Below are 22677 nucleotides of genomic sequence, written 5' to 3'. Positions count from 1 at the left end.
TAGATTATTGGTGCTGTCTTCATCAGCTTAGGGCTGTGTTTTGAACACACTATGTTATTTATTGTACAATAAAGCACAGTTCAAGGCACAGATATGTGTTGGTACCTAGAGCACCAGCCATGGAGTCTATCTCTCCTGCTTGTGGATGCCAAAGAGATCCAGTGTGCCACCAGCTGCCAAAAAAATTGCCCGATGTTGCTCTGAACATCTGACCTTTCCATTTGTACTCAGCACCAGTGAGACTGTATCTTGAATCTTGTGTTCATTTTTGGACCCCTCAATTCAGGAAGGACATTGAAATGCTGCAGTGTACCCAGAGAAGGGAAATGAAGCTGGTGAAGGGACTCAAGCACAAGTCCTATGAGGAGCAGCTGAGGGAGCTGGGGTTGTTCAGCCTGGAGAGCAGGAGGCTCAGGGGAGACCTCATCACTCTCTACAACTACCTGAAAGGAACTTGTAGCCAGGTGGGGGTTGTTCTCTTCTACCAGGCAACTAGTGATAGAACAAGAGGATATGGCCTCAAGCTGCACCAGGGTAGGTTTACACTGACATTAGCATTAATTTCTTCACAGAGAGGGCTGTTAAACTTTGGAATGGACTACTCAGGAAAGTGGTGGAGACACCATCCCTGGAAAGTGTTCAGGAAACTGCTGGACGTGGCACTTAATGCTATGGTTTAGTTGACAATGTGGTATTCGGTCAAAGATTGGACTCGATGATTTCAGAGTCTTTTCCAGTGTAACTGATTCTATGATCTGTAACTCATCAGAAGCATCACATTTGTACACCCTGAAGTCAGTGAGAACATGACTTTCCAAGCAATCCCTAAATAGTTGGCTTTATTTCTTCTGAGTCACCACCCACCATTCCGTGGTTTTTTACATGTACAGGGGACTAAAAGCTATTTATTGTCAGCTTTTGTTTACTTAACGCGACACAAGCCACCCACCCCCAGAGCTCCCCAACACCCCAACACCTTCCAGCTGCCCGCTCTCGCCTCGGGGGGCGGGGCCTCCCCGCTGTGGACCATTCAGCGCCAGGCAGTGCCCGGCCCCCGGGGCGGGACTGGCCCGGCGGACTGTCACTTGCGTGACGTCACCGCCAGGATGAGCGGGCATGCCGAGGTATGGCCGCGGGCCGTATCCCATCGGCGGTGCCTGCGGCCCGCGGGGTCCGCGTGCCTTTGTTCCCTTGGGATACGTGGGGTCTTGCAGCCTCGGCAACTGCCCCTCCCTTCTGAGGAGCCTCTGGAGATGGGGAAGGCGGGGCGGGGTGGGTGTGCTGTCGCTTCTGCCTTCCCCGCAGAGGCGCATCCACGGCTGGTGGGCAGCTGAGGCCGCCTGGGCCGGTCCCCGCTGAGCAGCGGCCCGGGGGTCGGGAAGTGCAGCTGTGGCTGCTCTGCCCATCTCTGTGTACAGGCGCCACTACCATCCCCTTGTCTGGCATCTCCCACCACTTTAGCCGGGCAGAGGCTACGGGAGCAGCATCTCGGCCAGGCCGCCGACAACCTCCTGCCCCTCTGCGCAGTTCCCCCGTGGGACCGCTGCCAGGGAGAGCCTTTGGGAGGCAGTGGAATGAAGTTGGGTTTCATCCCAGCACCGAGGTGTTTGCCTTTTTGTTCTCAGAAGCTGCAGCAGGAACACGTATGCTCTGCTGTCCAGCTCCCTTTCATTCTGCAGAACATCAGCTGGTCCTGAGCAGTTTGGTTCTGCTCCTCCTGTGCTGACTGGGGTTTCTGCGCCCCCCTTGGAGCTGACATTGTCTGCACCTGTGCTGTCTTCTGTCCCCGGGGAGAGTTCAGTCCTTGGCTATATGCAGGCTGCTCTTTCATTGAGTGGTTCCCACTGTGCAGTCTGGAGAGGTTTGCTGGGCTGTGTCTTAATGTCACATATTCTTGTGGTTTAGGCTGCTAGGTGGCTCTGGAAAAGCTAGACATAGATACATAGAGAAGGTAAGAATCGTTTCAATTTATGCTTTGAAGCTAGGGATGCTTCACTTTCTAATGCAGCACATAAGGTGTTGAGTCATAAAGTGACTTGCCCATTTTTGTTTGGAAAATCTTTGAATCTTTGAGTAATGTAAACTTATTTAGTACTCTTAAATGGAAGAAATATAAGCAGGCTTGCAATTTTTGTTTATTTCTTGTCTGATTTTAGTTCATCATAATGTGTGGACTTGGAACACGCTTCCTTTTTTTTTTTTTAATAATATTGGGATTTGTTTCATTTCTAGGTTAAAGTGAAAATACCTTTTGGAAACAAATACCTTGATGCTATCTTCTCTGTCCCAGAGAAGAAATCAACATATGGAGTGATTCTTACCCATGGAGCTGGAGGAGATATGAATTTCCCTCACTTACTGTCTTTGGCAACCTATCTGGCATCCCATGGAGTTCTGTGCCTGCGGTTTACTTGTAAAGGTCTTAATGTTGCTTATAGGACTAAGGCTTTCAAAACAGTTGTGGTAAGAAGTGACCAAATTCTGCCAAAGCTTAGATCTATTGGTGTTGTCTTCCAGGTTTCTGAAATTACGGCCAGGCATTAGTCAAGCAACAGCAGGAAAATTAGAACCAATGATTAGCGAAATGGAGCTATCTGTATACAGAAACAGCAGAAGCAATTCTTTTGTGGGCAATAGCTGGAAAAGCTGCCACAAATGTGTGGGTTGGAGTTCAGGGAGAGAGAGAAAAGCTTGGGAAAAAGCAAGGGTGTTTCCTGGGAAAATTTGCAGCTTGAAAAAAAACTCAAGTGTTTGGGATGGAAGCAAGAGGTAGATGTTCTGGGAGGGCTTGGTGAGGGGTGGGGGATTAAGAGAAACAGCTTTAAAAGTAGTTTTGAAAGAAAGAAGTTGATCTGGCAGTTGTGCTGGGTCTCTGAGGCTTGGAAGATGGAGAAGCAGACTTTTGGGAAAGAGTAGGGGACTGGGCAGGATTTGAAGCAAGAGAGATTGGAATTAGCATATGAGAGCTCTAATACGTAAGTAATCTTTGATTTCAAAATCAGTTTAACCTCTTACATGCAGGTGTTTATCTCTTTCTACTGCTGCTACATTGTTAAAGATGCTCTCATGTAGTTAAGTTTTGTTAAAATAAGGAAGCTTTTGTTGCAATAGAATCAGTTTAGATAATCCTCCTCTTTTGGAGCATGTAGGATGGAACGGAATTTTTTTCCTGATTATTTTGTGACTTCTAGTGGGGCATGGGAAGCACTTTTCCTTTAACATGAGGCAGTTTTGTAGAGGAACAAATTCCAGTTCTTAAGGAACTAATCTGTATGTCATTGGGGTTTTATGTACATTAACTTCAAGTCAGACTTTTCTCTCTTTAATGTGGATCTGTTCTTCATTCTTTTTGGAAGAAGCACAATGTTGTTAGTGAGTTTATGTTAATATGCTGCTGTGTAAAGGTAATTTAAAGGCCTCTGCTAAGATAGCATCTGATTAGTTATCTCCTAAAACCTGAAAAAGTTGTTGCTGAATTTTCTTTTCTGTCAGACTTAAATGATCGTGTCTCAAATGTGTAATTGGAAATACATGATCTGAGTGAAGGGCATTTTTGGTAACTTATTTTTCCTTTTGATGGGCCAAGGGTGTACATGGCCTCTGTTACTACACTAAGTTGTACACAGTAATCACTTGTGTTTTGGTAACTTGATAGGGCACCTGATATTTTAGACTTACTGAGAGTTAATGTGAAATCGATTATGTTTATGTCGTTGCTGCAAAATGTTATGAAACCATTTGTGTGAAAAAACCAAGAGCAACTTGTATGTATCTGTTCTTTGTTTAATCTGAAGTGCTAAAAGAGCTTCCCATTTTGTATTTAGTAGCTACAAACAGAAGAAATCTCCAGCTTCCCAGCTGTCGTAATTCTGACTTGTAATGCTTCTCTTTATCTTATTTGTTTAGGAATACTTAAAACTTTCTGATGATTATAAACTTTATGGAGTCTTCCTTGCAGGTATTGTTTTTATTATCAATATATTTCTCTCTTCTGTCTCCAGTAATAGCAGTCTGTAACTATTCCAAGTCTATCCCACTTTGTTGAAAAGTGAACAAACAGATGTGGATGACAGGTCTCAGTCTGATGTTGGAACAAGCTGAATAACCTCCCAGTAGTGGGTTAGCTGGGGAGAGCTGACAATTTAACACTGTGTAACCTTCATTAGTGGATCAGCAGCCCTCTGCCTGCCATGGGAACATGGGTGCCAAGCCCACTTACAGATCTGCATTTGGGGGTCTTCCGCTGGAGCTGAATGTGACCAGCCCTGGAGCTGGTGGCTGTGTAGGGCACGTGTGCAGCTGGCTTGAGCAGCACTGCTGCTCGGGTCACCAGTGGGAACATTCAGCCTGCTGCTTCCATCAGATTCTCGAGAGCATGGCTGTCTAGATCTATTCACCTTCCTCACTATGCCACAGATCTCACTGTAGAGGAGGAAGGAAAGAGCAACAGATTGCATTTTCCAGGTACTTTGGGAGAAAACTTACTTATCACTTAAAAGTGACAGGGCATGAGTTTTTTGATAATCCATGTGTACTTTTTAACTGCAGGTCTTGAAGAATTCTAGTTACTGGTAAATGGAAAACAGTTTTCCCAAAACAGGTTTTGGTAGTTAAAACTTAGTGGCAGATAAAAAAAAAAAAAAAGCTATATAATGTGAAGAAGGGAGTAAATGGGGTGATTAGGAATAACTTGATATGGGAAATTCTAAATGTTCTCTGACTAAGTGAAACAAAATCTGTGCTGATGCAAGTTAATCCCACTGGAATCAGCCACTTGTAACACTCAATTACAGAGCATTGTCAGCTCATATGCCTCGTCTTTGAGGAGATGCTTTGATATTCCCCTGCTGTTACTGACTGACCTCGTGCTACAAGTTCACAGTTTATCTTTTTTTTCCCCTTCTACTTTTACTTTTAGGTTGAAGTTTGAGGTGTGCATAAACACTTGCTGGTTTGGTTTTGGGAGTAAGGTGCATAGAACTTTGTTTTAATTTGAGCAGATTGGGGTTGCATGAAAAGAATTATATAAGATTATATAATGGCTATCTCAAATTTCAAGGCTCTAGAGCATAGGACCTGTCCTTCTCTTCCCCCTGCCCTGGGATGGGCTGTATCCTTCCAGTATTGCAAAGGATCCTTCTTCATTTCTTTTCTTTTTCCCTTCTTTTTTAAATGGGTACATGAAATCATAATATAATTAGACAACTATTTTAGCAGAAAATGTTGAAATTAAGGTTAATATTTTTCATGGAATAAAAGAATAAAAGCATCACTAGCATTTCATACTGCTGATACACTGATATACACTCAGTTGGACTGGTTTTAGGAGTTGTTTACTCAAGCAGAATGTGAATGAGGTGACAGCAGATATACTTTTTTCCTTTATTTCTACATGGGAGAAAGGCCGTTCCATGGGCTCACGAGCTGCTGCCTCTCTGATACGTCAGCTTAGCCAGAATGATGATGATGATGATGACTTCATTCGAGGTCTCATATGTTTATCTTACCCATTGCATCGACCAAAACTTCAGTCCAAGCTCCGGGATGAAGATTTATTATTTATCAGGTGTCCAGTGCTATTTGTCTCAGGATCAGCAGATGAGATGTGTGAAAAAGTGAGTACCCTTGTAAATCCTGCCATGAAAAGGCAGTCTGGAAGAGTAGAAATGAGCCAGTGATATCTGTATGGTGTACCTGATTACAGCCTTCTCTAAATATATGTCTTCTGAAGGAAGCCTTGGATGGACTTTGCTGGACATAAGGAAGCCTGGTGGTGCTTTCCTTTGCTGCTTAAAACCTATGGATCATGCTTGATCTTCCACTTTAGATAACTCATCTTTGGGCCACTGCAATACCGCAGATTTAAGTGTTTTTTATTGCACAAATTAAAAGCAGCCTGTGGAAGGAGTGAGTTGCTATTTTGTTTTAACTATTTCAGGTTACAAAACATATATGCTGTACTGCGCTACCAATTTCACATTTGTCACGTTTTCACGACAAATTCTTCTAGCAAAGCAGTTCTGACTCACAAATCAGGCTTCTGTAGTAGAAAGTGATATTTCTGTAGAGATGAAGAGCAGGTGTGCAGAGGTGAGCACACAGTGGTTTTCTGCCTCATTTTCCTGCAAACAAGTATCTGTTGTTCTTGAACAGGTCAGCTTGAATTTGGGAGTGTGTCCAACTGGCATTTTCCATGCCTGGACAGCTTCTAAGGAGTCATAGTGCATTTGAGAGGAGCTGTCACCAAAATAAGTCAGGCTAGCAACGAGCAGATCCCTGGAGTGCCCTCTTAATGCAGAAATCTTTAAAGAGTTTCTGAACTGGTTCTTAGATCTGTTTGCTGAGAAAGTGCAACAGCATCAAAGCCACTCCCTAAGGAATTATATTGCTATTCTGCCCCTATAGACAAAGCTGACTTAGAAAGTTCTATCTTTATTGCTAGCACTACCCTCCGACAGTAGAAGTGGATTCCTTTGTCACTGTGGGGAAGGTGCCTGCAGAGGGTTGTGACCTTTTCAGTTTTTGAAGTTTTAATTTGCTGCTATTCTGTGTTTGAGTGAGGGCAGACCTTTGAGCAGATCCCATTCCTGAGCACTGCATTCATATCCTGAATACAGAATACATCCCATTTTCCTATCAAGGTGTTTTTCATGTGCACCCAAATCCATTTTGTTTTTAAGAGCTGCCTATTAGGCATTACATAGGCAAAATGAGAGACACCTAGGAGTTGCACAGTTTGTAGCAGCTGATTCTCTAACTTTTTTATTCTTATTTTCTCCATAGCAATTGCTAGAAGGTGTGGCAAGCAAAATGAAAGCCCCCCAAAAAATCCATTGGATTGATAAAGCTAACCATGGGATGGCAGTCAAAGGACGAACAACAGATGATGTCATGGAAGAAATAAATGCACAAGTTTTTTCATGGCTTAGAGAGAATGCTGAACTGGAGCACAAATAATTTGCAGTGTTTAAGCAGTTTCTTCACATAGTTTTTCCCAAATATGGCAAATTAAGAGTTTGTTATTTTTGAGAGGCATATTTTTTAAAACAGATCTTTTCAGAGGTCTCAGTGCAAATACAAATAAAGCTTTGTATGAATTAAAAAAATATGCAAAACAATAAAGAACTTCTTGAAGGACAGAAAATATTTAGTATCATGGCAGCATTTTTTTCTGTGTTTCTGTGCAATTAACCATATACAACACTTAGGAATGAGAGCACTAAGTAAATGCTTTTGACTAATATTTGAAGTAATATACTGGAAAAAAATCTACTTGGACAGCATATCTTTAGGTACCTTCAATTTCTGAGTACATCACTGATGCTCTACTTGCTTGCAATTAAAACCTGCTGATTTGTGGAATTCTACCAGCACAGCACCTGAGGCTGGTGAGCCTGGTGTACTACCCTGCCTTGGTCCCACATCCTCCACTCCCAGGTGCTGAGAGGAGTCTCATGGTTTACAGTGTCGTCACCTCAGGGAGCCAGACTGTGGGACTGTGTAGGGAGGAGGAGGTAATGCAGGCACAGCTGGGCAGTGGATCAAAGAATGTGGGTTATAGCTTTGAACAGTCTCCTCCAGACATGTCCTTTGTGTAAAGGACTGATCACAGAGGCCCTCTAATAAATACTGATGAACAACAAATTGTGTTTATAGGGATGGAGGAGCTCCTGAAGCAGGAAGCGGTTCTGCCTCCAGTGTGACCTGCTGCACAAGACTTCTCTCTGGAGGGCTCTAAAGGGGCAGGCCAGGGTCTGGACCTCATTACCCATTAGCAAGGGGAACTTAAGTCCTTGTCTGAGCTCTGACATTGCACAGCAGATGAAACACTTCCTGTGTGCTGGCAGCTGCAGCCTTCCCCATTATGGGCTATGAGTAACCTGCTGGTGTAACCAAAGCTTACAGCAATATATGAATTGTGTTTTTCCTTCAGGTTAACAAGATTTATTATGAACCCCACCCCCCTAACTTTGAGAATACTGATTCTCTCAGAAGGATCAAGGTTATGGTCTGAAAAAGAAGCCTTTGGGTAGATACGTGTGTGGGGAGCAAATGTACAATTCTCATCCACCCTTTTTTGCAGAACAGACTTCTGAAAAGACTCAGTATAACAAGCATGAGTAAAAAGTATCTGGATCTCCAAGGTAACTCAGGACAGGAACACATAACTGATACAAACATGTTTTTAATTAAAAAAAAATCATAAAAATGTGTTTGAACAAGATTCTGCCACCACCACATAATAAAAAGGAAATAGGGGGTACTTTGTTTTCTTCCATATGGTAAACTTCATAATATCCACTGACATTATCCGCTGGCATATTAATTCAAATTTTTCTTCTTTCTTTAAGAAGACAGTCTGAATGTAGGCAAATACTGAAAAAATTAATTAATTCCTTTCTGTCAGAGTTCATCTTTGGCCTGCAGTCAAGAAAGAAGAAATGTGTTTCAGTTAACTGGAAGCTCAATTTTTCACTGTCTAGTCCTGCAAATACATCAAGAAACGTTTCTAAGTTTGATAGGTGTTAATGGCTTGGCCTGTTAACTGATATCAGGGGCACTGAGCAGCGCCTCTCCCAGGGAGGTTGACAAGAACTGAAGACACCTAGCACTTTATGTTTAACTCTGCAAGTACTGTACCTTTTTTCGGTGGCAAGTACATGGGAAAAGGTCATCATCAGGCTGTGGCACTTTCTCCATTCCATCTCTGATTTTTGGCTCGCTCACTTGCAAGCTGGCATATTCCTAGTTTAAAAAAAATGAAGGTATTGTTAATTCATAAAGCTGTTAGATTGTATGTCTGGCTGTAAATACTGCACCAACTCAGCTGAGTAATTCTGTAAAAACTCTGGGGTACACAATCTGTTACTCCACACTGTGTCACAGGGTAAGCAGATACTTAACTGCAGAAGGGAGCCCCTTCGGGTGCCTCACTGGAGTTTCGGTACCTTGGTGCTAATGCACAGATATTTTCAGCTGTGGTTCACAGGGTGTGCATCTGATGTGGAATTCTTTGATCATTGTGGGCAACATATTCTTGCAGATTAGATCACGATTTATGGGATATGACTGCTTCTGAAAGCATCACATCACCATAGTCTTAAAGAGGTTTCACAGGATATAACTGAATACGTTTGTAAACCAAATTAAGATTTTAATTGCTGATGCTTGCTCTGTGGCTTCAAGTATTGGGCTGGCCAATTTCCAGCAGCTCCATTGCCCTGAATTCTTTCTCTGTGATTACTATTTTTGTGCCAGTAGCCATTAAAAATATACTGACCTGGAAAAGTTTGAAGTAGTAACAAAAAATGTGGTCTCCCATGAGATGGTTTCTTGCAAATTCTTGTCCAGATTTTGCAATATTTTTTGCCTGTCAAAAAAAATAAAAGGTTTGTTTTGGTTTTTTTATTATTCCCCAAAACTAATATTTATTTCAGGATGCCAGTGTTGATTATGGAGTTAAGTATGATGTTGAGAGTTTAGGATAACTTAAATAAGCATTTTTAATTTAAATGTTAAGGCACTGTTATGAAAATGTTCTTAATTCTTTGCAAAGTTTAATTTCAAATTAAGGGCAGTATTATGTATTTTTCAAGTGTTTTTCTTATTTGTGGAGTTGAAAATAATTTTTAAGTTCTTCTAATAGGTTTTTTTGTTTGTTTTAAGGAAATGCAATTTTTGTTCTCTTCTAGAAACATTACTGAGCACTTCTAAATGTGTATTTACCTCTTCATCATGCTCTTTTGCCCACTGTAGTTTTTCTAGTAGATCACTCAGGTCACTTTTAAATGGAATATAATGTTTCCACGGCTGCAGCTCATTATAAAAATGCTCATAGTATATGGAGTCTTGCTTTAGCACCACACTGTTTCCTGCTAGTAGATAAGGCAATCTGTATGCTGCCACTGTGCCATCAATATTAATTTGATATTTATACTGGAAAGAAAAGGACCATACGTTATTAACAAACACAAGATCCCAGTGGCTTGGTTAGATTATATTATTCTGAGGGCACTGGTGTTACTGACTTGCCGATATTGAGACATGTAGGACTGGCTAGGCAAGCATCAATGTCTAAGTAGCTTTTATTATTTAGTTTGGAATTCATCACAGTGCAGGGTACACAGAGCTGCCCTCTTCATCAGTTAAGTTCTCCGGGAATTCTTAGACGCTCATCCTCTGATGTGAGGGTAGATGTGCCACTTCATCCACCGATTTTCCCACTATGTTAGTTATGTTAGTAGTCCTGATCGCTGAATCAGGAAAAAGAAATAAAAAGGAACTTGAAGTTATATAGATTACATAAGGTTCTATAGAACCTTTAGATGTAAATCAGACATTATCATCTTCAGTGTAAGAGCTACATAGCAGTTAATCTCCCTGGAGGGATGTCTATTCATGCTTGTTACTGGTGTTGTCCTGAAAAACTAAAAACCACTTTATTATTAATAATACATACTAAGTTATTCGATAATGGGAAACCTAGTTCTATGAAAAATGGTTAGTGACTTACCTTAAAAAAATCAAAAAATGAAATGTGCTTAACAATAGGGCCATAGAGGCTTTCATCATGTTTAAAGAAAAAAAAGTTTGTGAAAGCAGCATCTATGATCTCTGGATATTTTCTGCTGAGTTTTACAAGCTCAAGCCTCTCTTTGCGGCTGTCACGTCCTCTCCAGAATGCTGTGGTATTCTTGTCTTCCCACGATGGGCCAGTGTTTGCTTGAACTGACATCATATCCAGACTGACTCTGGAGCAGAAAGAAGTGATTTAATAGGGAAGCCTGCTGGAAATATTTTTGAGTGCAATTACAGTACCAACAGGTGAATACCAAGGAGGAAAGTAAGTCATGAGCACACCATGATCTGTATTGTATCAATATTTTGCAGCAATAAAAACATAACAAATGTTAAATTCACAGGTGTGTGGCATGACAGCATCAGTTCAACAACATGGCATGGGGAAAGAGTACCTGGCAATTGTCATGGAAAAAAGCAGGTAAAAGTGGATATGTTTTCCAAACAGGTGAAAGTGATGCAGGGTAAAGTAACTTGCTTAATACAGCATATTTCGCTTCCTTAAAAATGTTGCTAAATTAAAACACATAAACTGGGAGGGCAGAAGGTAGCAAATTTAGGGAAAGTCTTGATAATAGAAAAAGGAACCAGAACTAAACGCAGTGAAATGATAAACAGTTTCAAGATGGATTACAGAGATCTCTTAGAAGCTGGCTTGGCAGTATTTCAGGACAACAACAGAGCAGTTGCCAAGCCTAATTATGATCAGTAATCAACATGGGAGATAGTAGCTCCTAGTTCAAGAATTCTAGCTATGTTGGGATTTTAAAGGTACAGAAAAAAGGACTCTATCAAAATCAGGAAAAAAAAGACACCTGGGTAGTCATCAATATATTCATGTGGGGAGAAACAAAGCAAACAAACCAAATAATTACCCTTGAAACATTCTAACTGCTATTGATTTTGGTTTTTTAAATGAAACAGTGAACTATAATGTTAACATATTGATTACACAGTTATTGCCTACCTGCAGCGTGCCATTATCTCAATGAATAAATGGAAACAGTTAATACACTGTTAATATACATATCTCTATGGAAAATCATTCACTGTGAATTTTGTGGAAAGTTTAAGCAATTTCTTACCGTCCCATACTCTCCAAAACTGAGTCTGTTAAGTCATATGTTGGCATAACGATATCTTTTGACTCACTGGACCCACACCACGAGAAGATGGGGTGCAGGTTCTGTGGGGACTTCTTTTTCTCCAGAGGCCAGTCCCCCAAATTAACAAAAAATTCTACATCTGGCATTTTCACCTAAACAGAAGCAAATTAGGCACAAGTGCAATTTAACACAAAGCAGTATTCTTCTGCTGCCATCTTGCATTTTGAAAGCATGAGGAAAAAATAACCAGGTGTCTAATATACTTAATATACCTGTAATACATCATTAGACTTTAGAAACATGTTAGAAGTACTGAGACCACAGAGTAAAGCCTGCAAGATAATATTTTTTTAAAAAAAGATTTGTACAAAGTCACAAAAATGCTCCCTTTTTAGAAGCTGGGTTCTTTACATAATTGGCCACACAATCTTTGTATCAGGCTAGCACTGGGACCTAGTAAGCAATTCTATAGTTCCAAGGTAAGCTGAACCACCTTGTTACTATATGGGATATTGCTTTTGGGTGGTAAATTAGCTTTCTGTCACATCAGTGAACTGATTCACCTTGTGTCTGCAGGATGCCTAAATCCAACAGAAGAAACAGAAATGAACAGCTATGATGGGAAGACCACATTTAGTCAGAGCTGGGGTTAATTATTAAGCATAACATCCTCACTTATTTAAAGTATTTTGTAGTATGGAACCATTGCTGAAATCACTATCACAGCTAAAAAGCAAGCAAAATACTGTTGATGGCCAGGAAGCAGGATAGAGGGCATAATTTTGCAGCTATATGAAACTGTGTTGCACCCTGATCTTAAGCACTGCATGTGGTTTGGGTATTTGCAAGTGAAGTAAGAAAAGGTACAAAAAAAGGCAGCTTCACACTTTTCTAAAGAAAGGACCAGCTGCCTTGTGAAGAAAATCTGAAAATGGTAGGACAGTTCAGTCTGGAGAGCAAAAGGCAAAAGATGACATATGGCTATGTTTTACAGAAACCTGAAGGTACCTATAATGTCAGTATAGAACTCAGGCTGTATCTCAGTTCACTCTCTTAAATTTTTTAAAAAAACATAAATCTCTACTACATCCCCCTTAGTTGCCTCTTTCAAAGCAAAAGAAGTTAATAATTTGGCAAATATCAAAACTCCCCTAAATGGTTGGAAGATATTCTTCTTTAACTCGACGACACGGGAAGAGGCAGATACCCAAAGCAGTACTTTTTGCCTTCAGTACATAGACGGACAGAAAAGGTTTCATTGTGTACCTTCCGTGGGAGTTGCTACACATTCTAATCCTCAGCACTAAACTTCATTAGCACAGTGCCATCTAATGGTTATAATGGGCACAAACCCCTACAAATTGTATTTTATCTACATCTTCAATGGCAGAATCATTCAGCAGGTTATATCTTCTTCTCCAACCAAAAGATGTATTGTCATTCGGTGACAACGTCTTGATAGAAATTTCCGAGGTATTTAATGGGACTGAGACAAACTGTGTCTTCTTGTAAACAGTTTCTGTCTTCAGAGTTAGCAATTCTTTTTCAATGTTCAGCCTAAATTCCATAGATGCAATTTAATTCCATTATTTCTACTGCCTACTCACACCAAGAACAGTTTACTTCCATCTTCTGTGGAGCAACCTTTTAGATAATTAAAGGCTACATTGACATCTTCCCTTAGAAACTGTTAGATGAAACAATCCCCACTTAAATGACTTTTCATTTGTATGTCTAGTCATTCTTACCATTTTCCTGTGTAATCTTTCTTAAAGCATGACACCCAAAGGCAGATAGAGTAGCATAACTGATCCATTACTCATCCTGAGGATGGTTATTTTACATTTCTTTCACGTGTTGTGTTAATATGTGTGGTTAGTTTTCACAACAGCATGCCACTGTTGACTCACATTACATTTGTGATACCTTAAACCTTCACGCTTTTCTGCAGAAAATTACCACTCCCCCCTTTTTAAATAGCTGTCATAACTATATCACTTATCTAGCCTTTGTGTAGTATCCTGCCCTTGTCACTTTATTTTATCCATTTTTCCATACAATGTCTCTTACTTGTTAAGAAAATTTAAAGATATAATGCTGTACCATGAGGTGCTTGCAGGTTCTTTCATTTTTGCTATCTGAAAATTCAATAAGCATATTCTCTAGTCCATTATTCAGTCAAAATATAACTAGTTATTAAATGGTGACTGAATCTATGATAAATCTCTGAAAAGTATGTTTGTGACACCTTTCACATCTCTGCAAACACTGGCAAAAGTTATTTAAGTAAGGCTTTCCAAGCAGGTTACATTAGTTTCTTCTAGGCAAAGAATTCTATGTTGTTCGTGATTTAACCTCAAAAGCCTAAAATGAAGACATCATACAGGGAAACTGTTATCTTGTTATAGAAAGAAATTATAGTGCTATGACTTATATTTCATGATAAATCCATGTTGTTTCATACCAATTACCTTATCTTTCAGCTACTTATAATGTGTTTGTTTTTATTAGATTTTGAAGAAAGGTTTTTAGGTGAACAACTCCATACTTTAGTAGGTCCTCTCTCTTCCTTCTCCCCTTTTTAAAAGGCCAGGCACTTTGCCTTTTTGCAGTCAAAAACAGATATTAACTTGGCTATATTAATATTTCTCTTACTACTTATTTTATGTAAAAATCACATATTTGCATGTGCTGAAACTTCAGCCCTGCTATATTCTGTCACTGTGTACGTCAGGTTTTTTTTCAAAGTTTTCCTAGGAAAGAGTCTTCATGGTGCTTTTTGCTTGTACAATCAAGGGAGTTTCCCCACACAACACCTGCTGGGCTTTTGGTCCTCCTCCTTAACTGAATTTAATGGAGGATGATATACATGTCCTACTTTTCTTAAGTCATCTTGTAAACTGTACTAGCAAATTTCCTATTAAATGCTACAGGATGATTTATTTTGTCTACAGAAAAAAAAAAACAACACAATCTGTCCAGATTTATCAACTCACCTATAAAAGCGTGCTATTCAATTAACTTTTGTGATACTCTGATCAGATGGCATTCTAGAACATGCCAGCTTCAAATAAGGAAAATCCATCTGACCTTTCCATTATTAATGAAAGAACAAGAGCTTTTTAACAGATACAGCAACAAATATGCAGAAGTGTATTTGTTAATCCCAGGCTTCTATAAATTGAGGCATACAGAATAAATGACTGTGTAGATATACTCACTTTTCTTGTCAAAGAAAGCAGTATGGCATCCATGAAAATTCTGAAGCCAACATGTTCCCCATATGTCTTTATATAAACCTGAAAATAAACAAAAGTTTTATTGGCCTGGTGTTTTCATTTCAGAGAATGGCTGCCACAATTTAGAGCTCTTCTAATTGCTTAGCAACTAATCAGACAGATTGTATGGCTGTACAGATTTATGAATCAGCTGGGAAGCTTTAGAAATCTCATCACAGAAAACTGACAAAAAAAAAATTACAAGCTTTGCCTGCTTTTTAAAATATTCCAGGTCTGTTTCATGGAAACAGAAACTGGTTGCCTACTTCTGTTGTGTTCCACTGTTCCCATTTCCCTATAAAACTCTGCTGAAGTACAGTTCTGTTAAAAAGAATTGTAGCTCTGATTGATCCTCAGTGGAACTAAAAGTGGTATTTCCTTACCTCAGAACTATGCACAATGTAATTTATTAATGCACTCCAAATTAGATGATTGTGATACTTCACAGCAGTATTACTCAGCAAACAGGAAACTGAATTAGCATTTAGGAGACTTGGGTGTGTGCCCAGTACTCATATTGATTGCCTGGAAAGTAATTTGCCTTTGCTGTGTTGCAGTTGCTTCAGTTGCAATGTGGACAAGAAGCACTTATAAAGCAGGACAGATATTGCTGAGCTCATATACAAACTGCAAAGTATTCAAGAACAGAGAAGCAAGCAAAGAAGCTTTTACAACTGGGAACAGCCAAACTGCCCAGTTGCATGTTTTGCTACCAAGTTCCCATAGGGACTTCACATTATCCCATTCCGTACCTCGTTATCTCTGATGGTGTAGTGACACAAACTCTGTCTTTGTCCAAACCTCTGTGGAATTTCTTTTGCAATCTTATCTGGATCAACAGTGGGAAAATTTGCTAGGTCTCTTTGAATCTGTGGCATGGTTTGAGGGCAGTTCATCTCTTCCAGCCAAGCACTGCTGTCCTCCTGAGGGCAGTCACAGTTTTCATGGTAAACAGGTCCTATCAGGAACACAATTATTATTTTTAATAAATCATACTATTGACTTGTTGAGATCACAAAGGAGGGTCAGGCACTGAACATTCATTGCTTAGTGCCAAACAGTCAGCAACTCTCCGAATGGACATGTTTGAAATTTTTTTTTTTAATTCCAACGGAGTCATGTCAATCTACATCAGCTTCTGTGTGAGCCCTCTCCATGTATTTGCTAGGCAACAGCTTCACAGCATTTGCTTCTTTTTATTATTTTAAATAGTATGTGTAGGACACTTATAAAGAATCCATAATTCCAATGGATTTGACAGTTCAGAAAAGTACTGAGGTCCCAAAGAATCCTATGATTATCCGAGAAGACATTCTGGCACACAGTTTGTGAGAAAAAACTGTGATAGGAAATCTGTGTGTAATGCTGCCTCTTACCTTTTAAAACATATGGAGACTGTGCGACATGTTTATCTCCAGTTTTGACTTCTATCTTCAGGTTCTGGTAGCTCGCGTACATCCTGTATCTCACGAGGAAGGAACCATCTTTCCTGTCTAACACTTGCACACCAACCCGAGTGAACTGTTCATCAGGAGCAGTGATCTTCACCTGGAATGCATTTTCACCTGGTGACGAAGTGAACCTACCCGGAGAGTAAGTGGGAGCTTAATAAAAAAGCCAACACACAACAGATATTTTAGTCCAACCCATTCCTTCTCAAGCTGACAGATTTCCAGTAACTTCACTGAGCCATGCTAGGCCTCTTTGAGTACATCCTAATGCTCGCAAACAAGGCGTGATTTTTTCCAAAGGGAATTTTGTTAGGCTACCTAAAATGTCTCATGCTGTTGAAGCATAAGGCATCAAGAAGGTTTCACTCGGTCATGAACACACCTCTAAAAATCACTTGGTGCCCTATATGTTGAACGGTGTTGGAAATACGGTCTTTGACTATGTGGGAACAGAGCAGCTTTAAAAATCCAGCACAGCTCTTGATTAGTAGTAGCTCAAATATAAAATGATGGGAAGGTAGAGAGCATGTAGATAAATGGATATATCTTGGTGTTCTGTCCTGTAGGGACAGAGCAAGTGGCAACGGTTTTAAACTGAAAAAGAGTAGATCTGATTGAATATAAGTAAGACATTGTTTACAACGAGGGTGATGAGACACAGAAATAGGTTGCCCAGAGAAGTTGTGGATGCCCCATAAGTAGAAGTGTTCAAGGTCAAGTTGGACAGAGCTTTGAGCTACCTGGTCTAGTAGAAGGTGTCCCTGCCCATGGTATGGGAGTTGGAATGAGGTGATCTTTAGAAGTCTCTTCTAACCCAAACCATTCCATGATTCTATAAAAAAAAATACTAAAACAAGTTTCGCTTTAGCAGCTTAATAAGTCTGTTATTTTACATTCAGACGCAAAATGTTTTCAGATTATTTTATTTTCCAGGTATTATTTAAGGAAGTAAAGCTTATGGTAGCTCATACAGGGGGGAAAAAAAGAATACTAAAAATGCCAATGTCTCAGTAGGGAAAAAAACATTACAGTGGGATCATGTAATTCAGTGTGTACTTACAATATTTTGGTAAAATTCATCATATACCAAACACAGAAAAATCTCCATAAAACCAAATACAGTAATCTGAAAAATCATCTGAAGTTATCACATATCACTGAGGTACAAACAAAGCTGGTGCAGTCAAAATGCTGCATCTGCCAACTTTCTTCCACCTTTCTTTCATCCCTTTAAACACAGTCCAAAATATTTATGGAGAGCCTCGGATAGAGAAAGAGGTGGTGGGACTAGCTGGACTAAGTTACTACTAAGTAGCTGGACTACAGCCCAACAGTCTGGTTACTTTAACTTGTCCAGACATACCAGGGATCTGGCAGTTCAACGAAAGGCAGGAAATATTTACTTTCCATGATAAACTGAACTGGCAGCTTCTGGACTGACACAAGCCATGGTGCATCTAATCTGGATGACTGGATGGAGCATTCCAAGCTCCTACCTGGGCTGTACGATCAGAGTTTCTTCCCTTTAGAAATGGGAAGCCATGAGCGTCCTCTGAAAATCACAAAATCACAGAATACTTAGGGTTGGAAGGGGCCTCTGGAGACCACCTAGTCCAACCCCCCTTCCAAGACAGGGTCACCTACAGCAGGTGACATAGGAATGTGTCCAGGTGGGTTTGGAATGTCTCCAGAGAGGGAGACTCCACAACCTCCCTGGGCAGCCTGTTCCAGTGCTCTGCCACCCTCAATGTAAAGAAATTCTTCCTCACGCTGAAGTGGAACTTCTTGTGTTTTAGTTTATGGCCATTGCTCCTCATCTTATTTCATTCCTATGAAGTTTTATCTAATGGCCTATGGAGTAATTAGTAAATGACTTTACTGATGTCATGCCTACACATGTAGGAGAAATACTGATGTTCCCAACAGTGGAAACAAGCAGGATGCCTGAACATAATAAATTAAATGTATTTGTCACTGTTAAAGTTTTGACAAAAGAGAATAAATAATAAATTTTTGGTTGGACTAACATGTATGTTTTGCTGCTGAACATTTGCATCATCTTCATCCCCTGCAAATCGCGAAGTTATGTGATAATCACAGAAAAAATTAATTAGTTTTCACTAAGTGATATACAGAAAAAAGTCACGTCGAGATCTTTCAGCCTGCCCTTTCTACAAGAAAACCCCAAGCCTTCCGGACTGCCCACAATGTCCCTGGAAAGCCGCCGCGTCCTCACCTCTGCCCCTCGGCGTCCACGGCCTGCACGAAGAAGTACCGTGCGGGGAGCGCCGCCTGGGCCCGCAGCCCGGGCCCCCACACCGCGCTGCGCTCGGCGCTCGGCTGCCCGGCCCCGCCCGCGGCCGCCGCCGCGGCTGCCAGGGCGAGGCACAGAGGCCACAGCATGGGCAGCGCTGCCCAGACGGCGGAACACCGCCGGAACCGGCCTCCTGCCCTCGCCGCGGCGCTGGGGAGTCCTGCCCTCGGCGCGGCTTCACGGGGCGGGGACGGAGGGGAAGGCGGGGCGGCGCTGCTGGAGCCGCAGGCTGGGCGGGAGGCGCCGCGGGAGTCCTTACTGGAGACATCTGGAAACCGCGTGGAGACTTTCTTGTGTCACCCGCACTTGTGTCACACCTGCTTTGGCAGGGGGGTTGGACTAGATGATCTCCAGAGGTCCCTTCCAACCCTCACTATGCCGTGGTTCTGTGATGTGGGGCAGCGGGTAGCTCAGGTCTAGGATTGTCTGCAGCAGAGGTGAAAGGGCACCACATCAGTCCCCTGCCAATCGCCCAACAGGCACCTTCGGTGATTCCATGGGCTTTTGTCTGTCAAATAATCCAACCTCAGGTTGCAGAACGCTAGTGCCAGTGCTTTGCTTAACTACAAACACAACCATTTGGGCTGCAAAAGACCCCTGAGAACATGGAGTCCAACTGCTAACCCAGCACTGCCAACTCCACTAGTAAACCCTGTCCCTGAGCACCACATCCTACACACCTTTTAAATATCCTCAGGGGTAGTGACTCAACCACTAACTTGGGCAGCCTGTTCCACTGCTTCACCACCCTTTCTGTGGAGAAATTTTTACTAATATGCAGTCTAAACCTTTCCCTGGTGCAACTTGAAGCCATTTCCTCTCATCACTTACTTCTTGAAAAAACCAACACCTACCTTGCTACAATCTCCTTTCAGGTAGGTTGTATTCAAACAAATGCTTTTGTCATTTAGCTGCAGAAGCCTTACAAAAATTAAGGCTTCTTCATGGGAGAACTCAAATCCCAAAAGATACTTTCAATTTTGCTCCTTTTTGCTTTTCTCTTTTTGTTAAGGCAAACAATACAGAAAATTAAACCTCATCATCAGAGTCATGAATTTCAAAGAGATTTTGTTTTTTATATTTTGAAATACTGCATGTTTAGAGAAAAGCACACAAAAGTCACTTTCTTGGAGAAAATTGCAAGCTGAAAAATGATCACTTGGTTTAACGAATGCAGTCTTTTCTAACCAACAACCTCATTATGAAATTACTTAAAAATTATCAAGCTCCAGCTTTTAAAAACATAGGTTTTGCCCCATGATGTTCCCATTGACATGGTTTTTCAGGACATTCAGTTAGAAGATTTGCAATTTCCAGCCTAAAAATTCACACAGGCCCTATTTTATATCCATGACCTTTTAGCTCTTCTTTCCCCATCTTTACTCTGTTGATGTGTTATACAGGCAGAAATCATACTCTACTTGTATTTTGCTGTACCAGAGAAGCCAGTCCCCTCTAGTGGAAAAGAACTTTAGAGATGTTTTTATTTAAAAGCTATAGAATTCACAGAACATCCTTCTTCTTCCTAGCAGGGTGGCACTGACACAGCAGTGATGAAGCAAGGGTGACACACTTCCACCCTCCTGATGTTCTCTCCTCCAGCTTTTCTCCTCCACATAAGTGCAGCTCAGGGAATCCATGCAGAGATCTGACACTATTTGTCAGCACCCAAACAAGTTGTAAGATAAATCATGCAACCTAATTTTAGTCCTGGCTGGCAAAGCCAACGTTGCTGCTACCCTAATGTCTATAATTTGGCTCAGATAAAAATGCTTTGGAGGGAGAATCATTTAATTACATCAAAGGCTGTTGGCCAACTAAGGCTCAACAGGCTTCCAGCTGGCAAAGGCATAAGGGCTGCTCTCCATTACAATAGGGATGTTGCCTCAGGATGAAGCCATGTAAAATACCGAAAACTTGTGTCCAGGGTGTTAAAGAATACATTCAGTGCAGGTAGCTCAGTGTGCAGCTGCAGTGCCAGCTGCAGGTTGAGCTCTGGGGGTGCAGAAGCCCCAGCCCAAGGCAAGGGGCTGTGAACTGCTGACCTTTTGCCTAACAAAGGGCACTGGGACCCGTGGCCCATCCAGGGGACCAGACACTCAGCAACAGGGCAGGAGCCAAGGACCCCCAGACTTGCCCTTCCTTAGACTATGAGGGTCTAAAAGCCCAGGGGTCTCTTTGTTCAGGGTCCCTCCTCGGAGACACCAGCAAGAGCTATTATTTTCTTATTTAGTTATTGCACCAAGATTAAATTCTTTTAAGGATCTGGATGTCTGAGACTGCGCTATGGGAAACCTGGGGTCAAGCTTGTGAGGAAACCTGGTCTGACTGTGAGTGTGGGGGGTGTAGCTGCAAAGGGGCCTCAGTCCCGCGAGTCTGACTGCCAGAGTGCCAGAGTGGTTGGACAGGGAAGTTTCCTTAACACAGGGGATGGCAAACTTGGCTGTACCCACAACTTCTTTCTAGATGACTTTTGCAACTTTGCTCTGCCTAACCACTAAGAACTATCAAATAACTCTAGCATTCGAGAACACATTTATTTTTTCTCATTATCTGCAGCACTTCTCACATAAACTACTGCTGGGAGTAGGGGCTCTGTGAGCTGAGAGCACTGTGCTGTAATCGCTGGCAGTGAATCTTCTTCAGCAGTACCCCATATAACTTTTTTTATTTAAAATTTTGTAACTACTTTGTTATAAAATCAATTAATTAATATCATGATTTCAGATATTTAAAAATAAACGAATTTTAAATAATAGTGGTAGTACCAGAACAGCTCCAATTGTATCTTCAGTGTCATTGTGTTGTTCATGTTGAAATTATGCTGGGTGAAGGATGCGATGAAAAGTATTTTCATCAGTTCTAGACACTTACCTAAAATAGACTTCTGTTCCTTCATACAGTTTTCTGGAAGCATTTTTGTTACATGTACTGTTATTACTGTCAGGGGAACCAAGAGAAACCTGGTGCAAACAAAAGGTCCAGATGTCAGTCCCCTATTCCCAGGGATAACCTAACACTCACTATTATGCTCCTACACCTTTACTATGCTCAGCAGGAAGATGTAGCCAAGTTAGTAGCGTGGCCCCAAAGCTGAACCAAGACTTGTGTTGAGCCTGGCCTACGATATCCCACTTTCACATAAGAGCTTGGGGCAGCAGGAACTGGTGTCCCAGACACCCCCTAGGCCATTTGAGGCAGGCAGGTGCCAGCAGGTGCAGGTACTTGGCGCACCTGCATCCCAAAGGGATGTAGTGAGGGCATGGGGTGACCCCAAGCTGCCCAGGGGGCAGTTCCAGTGGCTGTCGGGGCCAGAGCTGGGAGGCTTTGCCGAGCACATGCAGCACTCCGGGTGGCAGTGGCGACGAACCACTTGAATCAGGGTTTCATTAGCCAACATCACTTTGCTTTTTCACAGAATGGGCCAGGTTGGAAGGGATGACAGTGGGTTATCTGGTCCGATCTCCCTGCTCAGGCAGGGTCATCCCAGAGCACATGGCACAGGATTGTATCCAGATGGTTCTTGAGTATCTCCAGTAGGGGAGACTCCACAACTTCTCTGAGCAATCTGTTCCAGTGCACAGTCACTTGCACAGTAAAGAAGTTCTTCCTCATGTTAAGGTGTAACTTCCTGTGCATCAGTTTCTGCCCACTCACTGCCTCTTGAGCTATTGCTTGGCACCACCGAAAAGAGCCTGGATCCATCCTCTTGGCACCCTCCCTTCAGATACTTATAGACACTGATGAGATCCCCTCTCAGACATCACTTCCCGAGGCTGAACAGGCCCAGAACCCTCAGGCTTTGTGTTTCCCGCTTTGTGCCTACTACCAACGCCAGACCCCCTTCCCGCCATCCCCGACTTGCCCCTCCTCTCCCTCCCTCGCCTGCCCCGCGGGCGAGACCATGAGGGCGTATAGGTGGGGGGGGGGGGGGGCGCCAAGGAGGCGCC

General features: G+C 41.8%; 2 protein-coding genes across 6 annotated transcripts; one reads left to right on the top strand and one right to left on the bottom strand.

The window, feature by feature from the left end:
* The first annotated feature begins 1054 nt into the window (after positions 1–1054).
* Positions 1055–7146, top strand: TEX30 (testis expressed 30). 3 transcript variants are annotated; one of them, XM_027644383.1, is made up of 5 exons: positions 1055–1124; positions 2233–2463; positions 3907–3958; positions 5404–5615; positions 6784–7146. In XM_027644383.1, exons 1-5 carry the CDS (start codon positions 1107–1109, stop codon positions 6955–6957), a joined length of 687 nt encoding a protein of 228 aa, XP_027500184.1. In that variant the 5' UTR covers positions 1055–1106; the 3' UTR covers positions 6958–7146. The 3 variants fall into 3 exon arrangements, with proteins under 3 accessions (XP_027500184.1, XP_027500176.1, XP_027500193.1); XM_027644375.1 differs by lacking the exon at positions 1055–1124 and adding an exon at positions 1148–1322; XM_027644392.1 differs by lacking the exons at positions 1055–1124; positions 2233–2463 and adding an exon at positions 2518–2769.
* Positions 7147–8353: 1207 nt separating this feature from the next.
* Positions 8354–21619, bottom strand: KDELC1 (KDEL motif containing 1). 3 transcript variants are annotated; one of them, XM_027644345.1, is made up of 10 exons: positions 21602–21619; positions 16339–16510; positions 15715–15920; positions 14906–14983; positions 11664–11836; positions 10514–10751; positions 9727–9936; positions 9281–9370; positions 8641–8745; positions 8354–8421 (listed from the first exon to the last, which is right to left on the bottom strand). In XM_027644345.1, the coding sequence occupies exons 2-10, from the start codon at positions 16418–16420 to the stop codon at positions 8404–8406; spliced, it is 1200 nt and encodes a 399-aa protein (XP_027500146.1). In that variant the 5' UTR covers positions 16421–16510; positions 21602–21619; the 3' UTR covers positions 8354–8403. The 3 variants fall into 3 exon arrangements, with proteins under 3 accessions (XP_027500146.1, XP_027500154.1, XP_027500163.1); XM_027644353.1 differs by lacking the exons at positions 8354–8421; positions 8641–8745; positions 9281–9370; positions 21602–21619 and adding an exon at positions 18650–18856 and having other exon boundaries at positions 9825–10253; positions 16339–16544; XM_027644362.1 differs by lacking the exons at positions 8354–8421; positions 8641–8745; positions 9281–9370; positions 21602–21619 and adding an exon at positions 18650–18856 and having other exon boundaries at positions 9825–10751; positions 16339–16544.
* Positions 21620–22677: the final 1058 nt, after the last annotated feature.

Source organism: Corapipo altera, unplaced genomic scaffold, assembly GCF_003945725.1.
Source record: "Corapipo altera isolate COAL_440 unplaced genomic scaffold, ASM394572v1 0, whole genome shotgun sequence".
NCBI lineage: Eukaryota > Metazoa > Chordata > Aves > Passeriformes > Pipridae > Corapipo > Corapipo altera.
The sequence above is the reverse complement of the archived record's forward strand: the minus strand, read 5'-3'. Positions and strand labels throughout refer to the sequence as shown.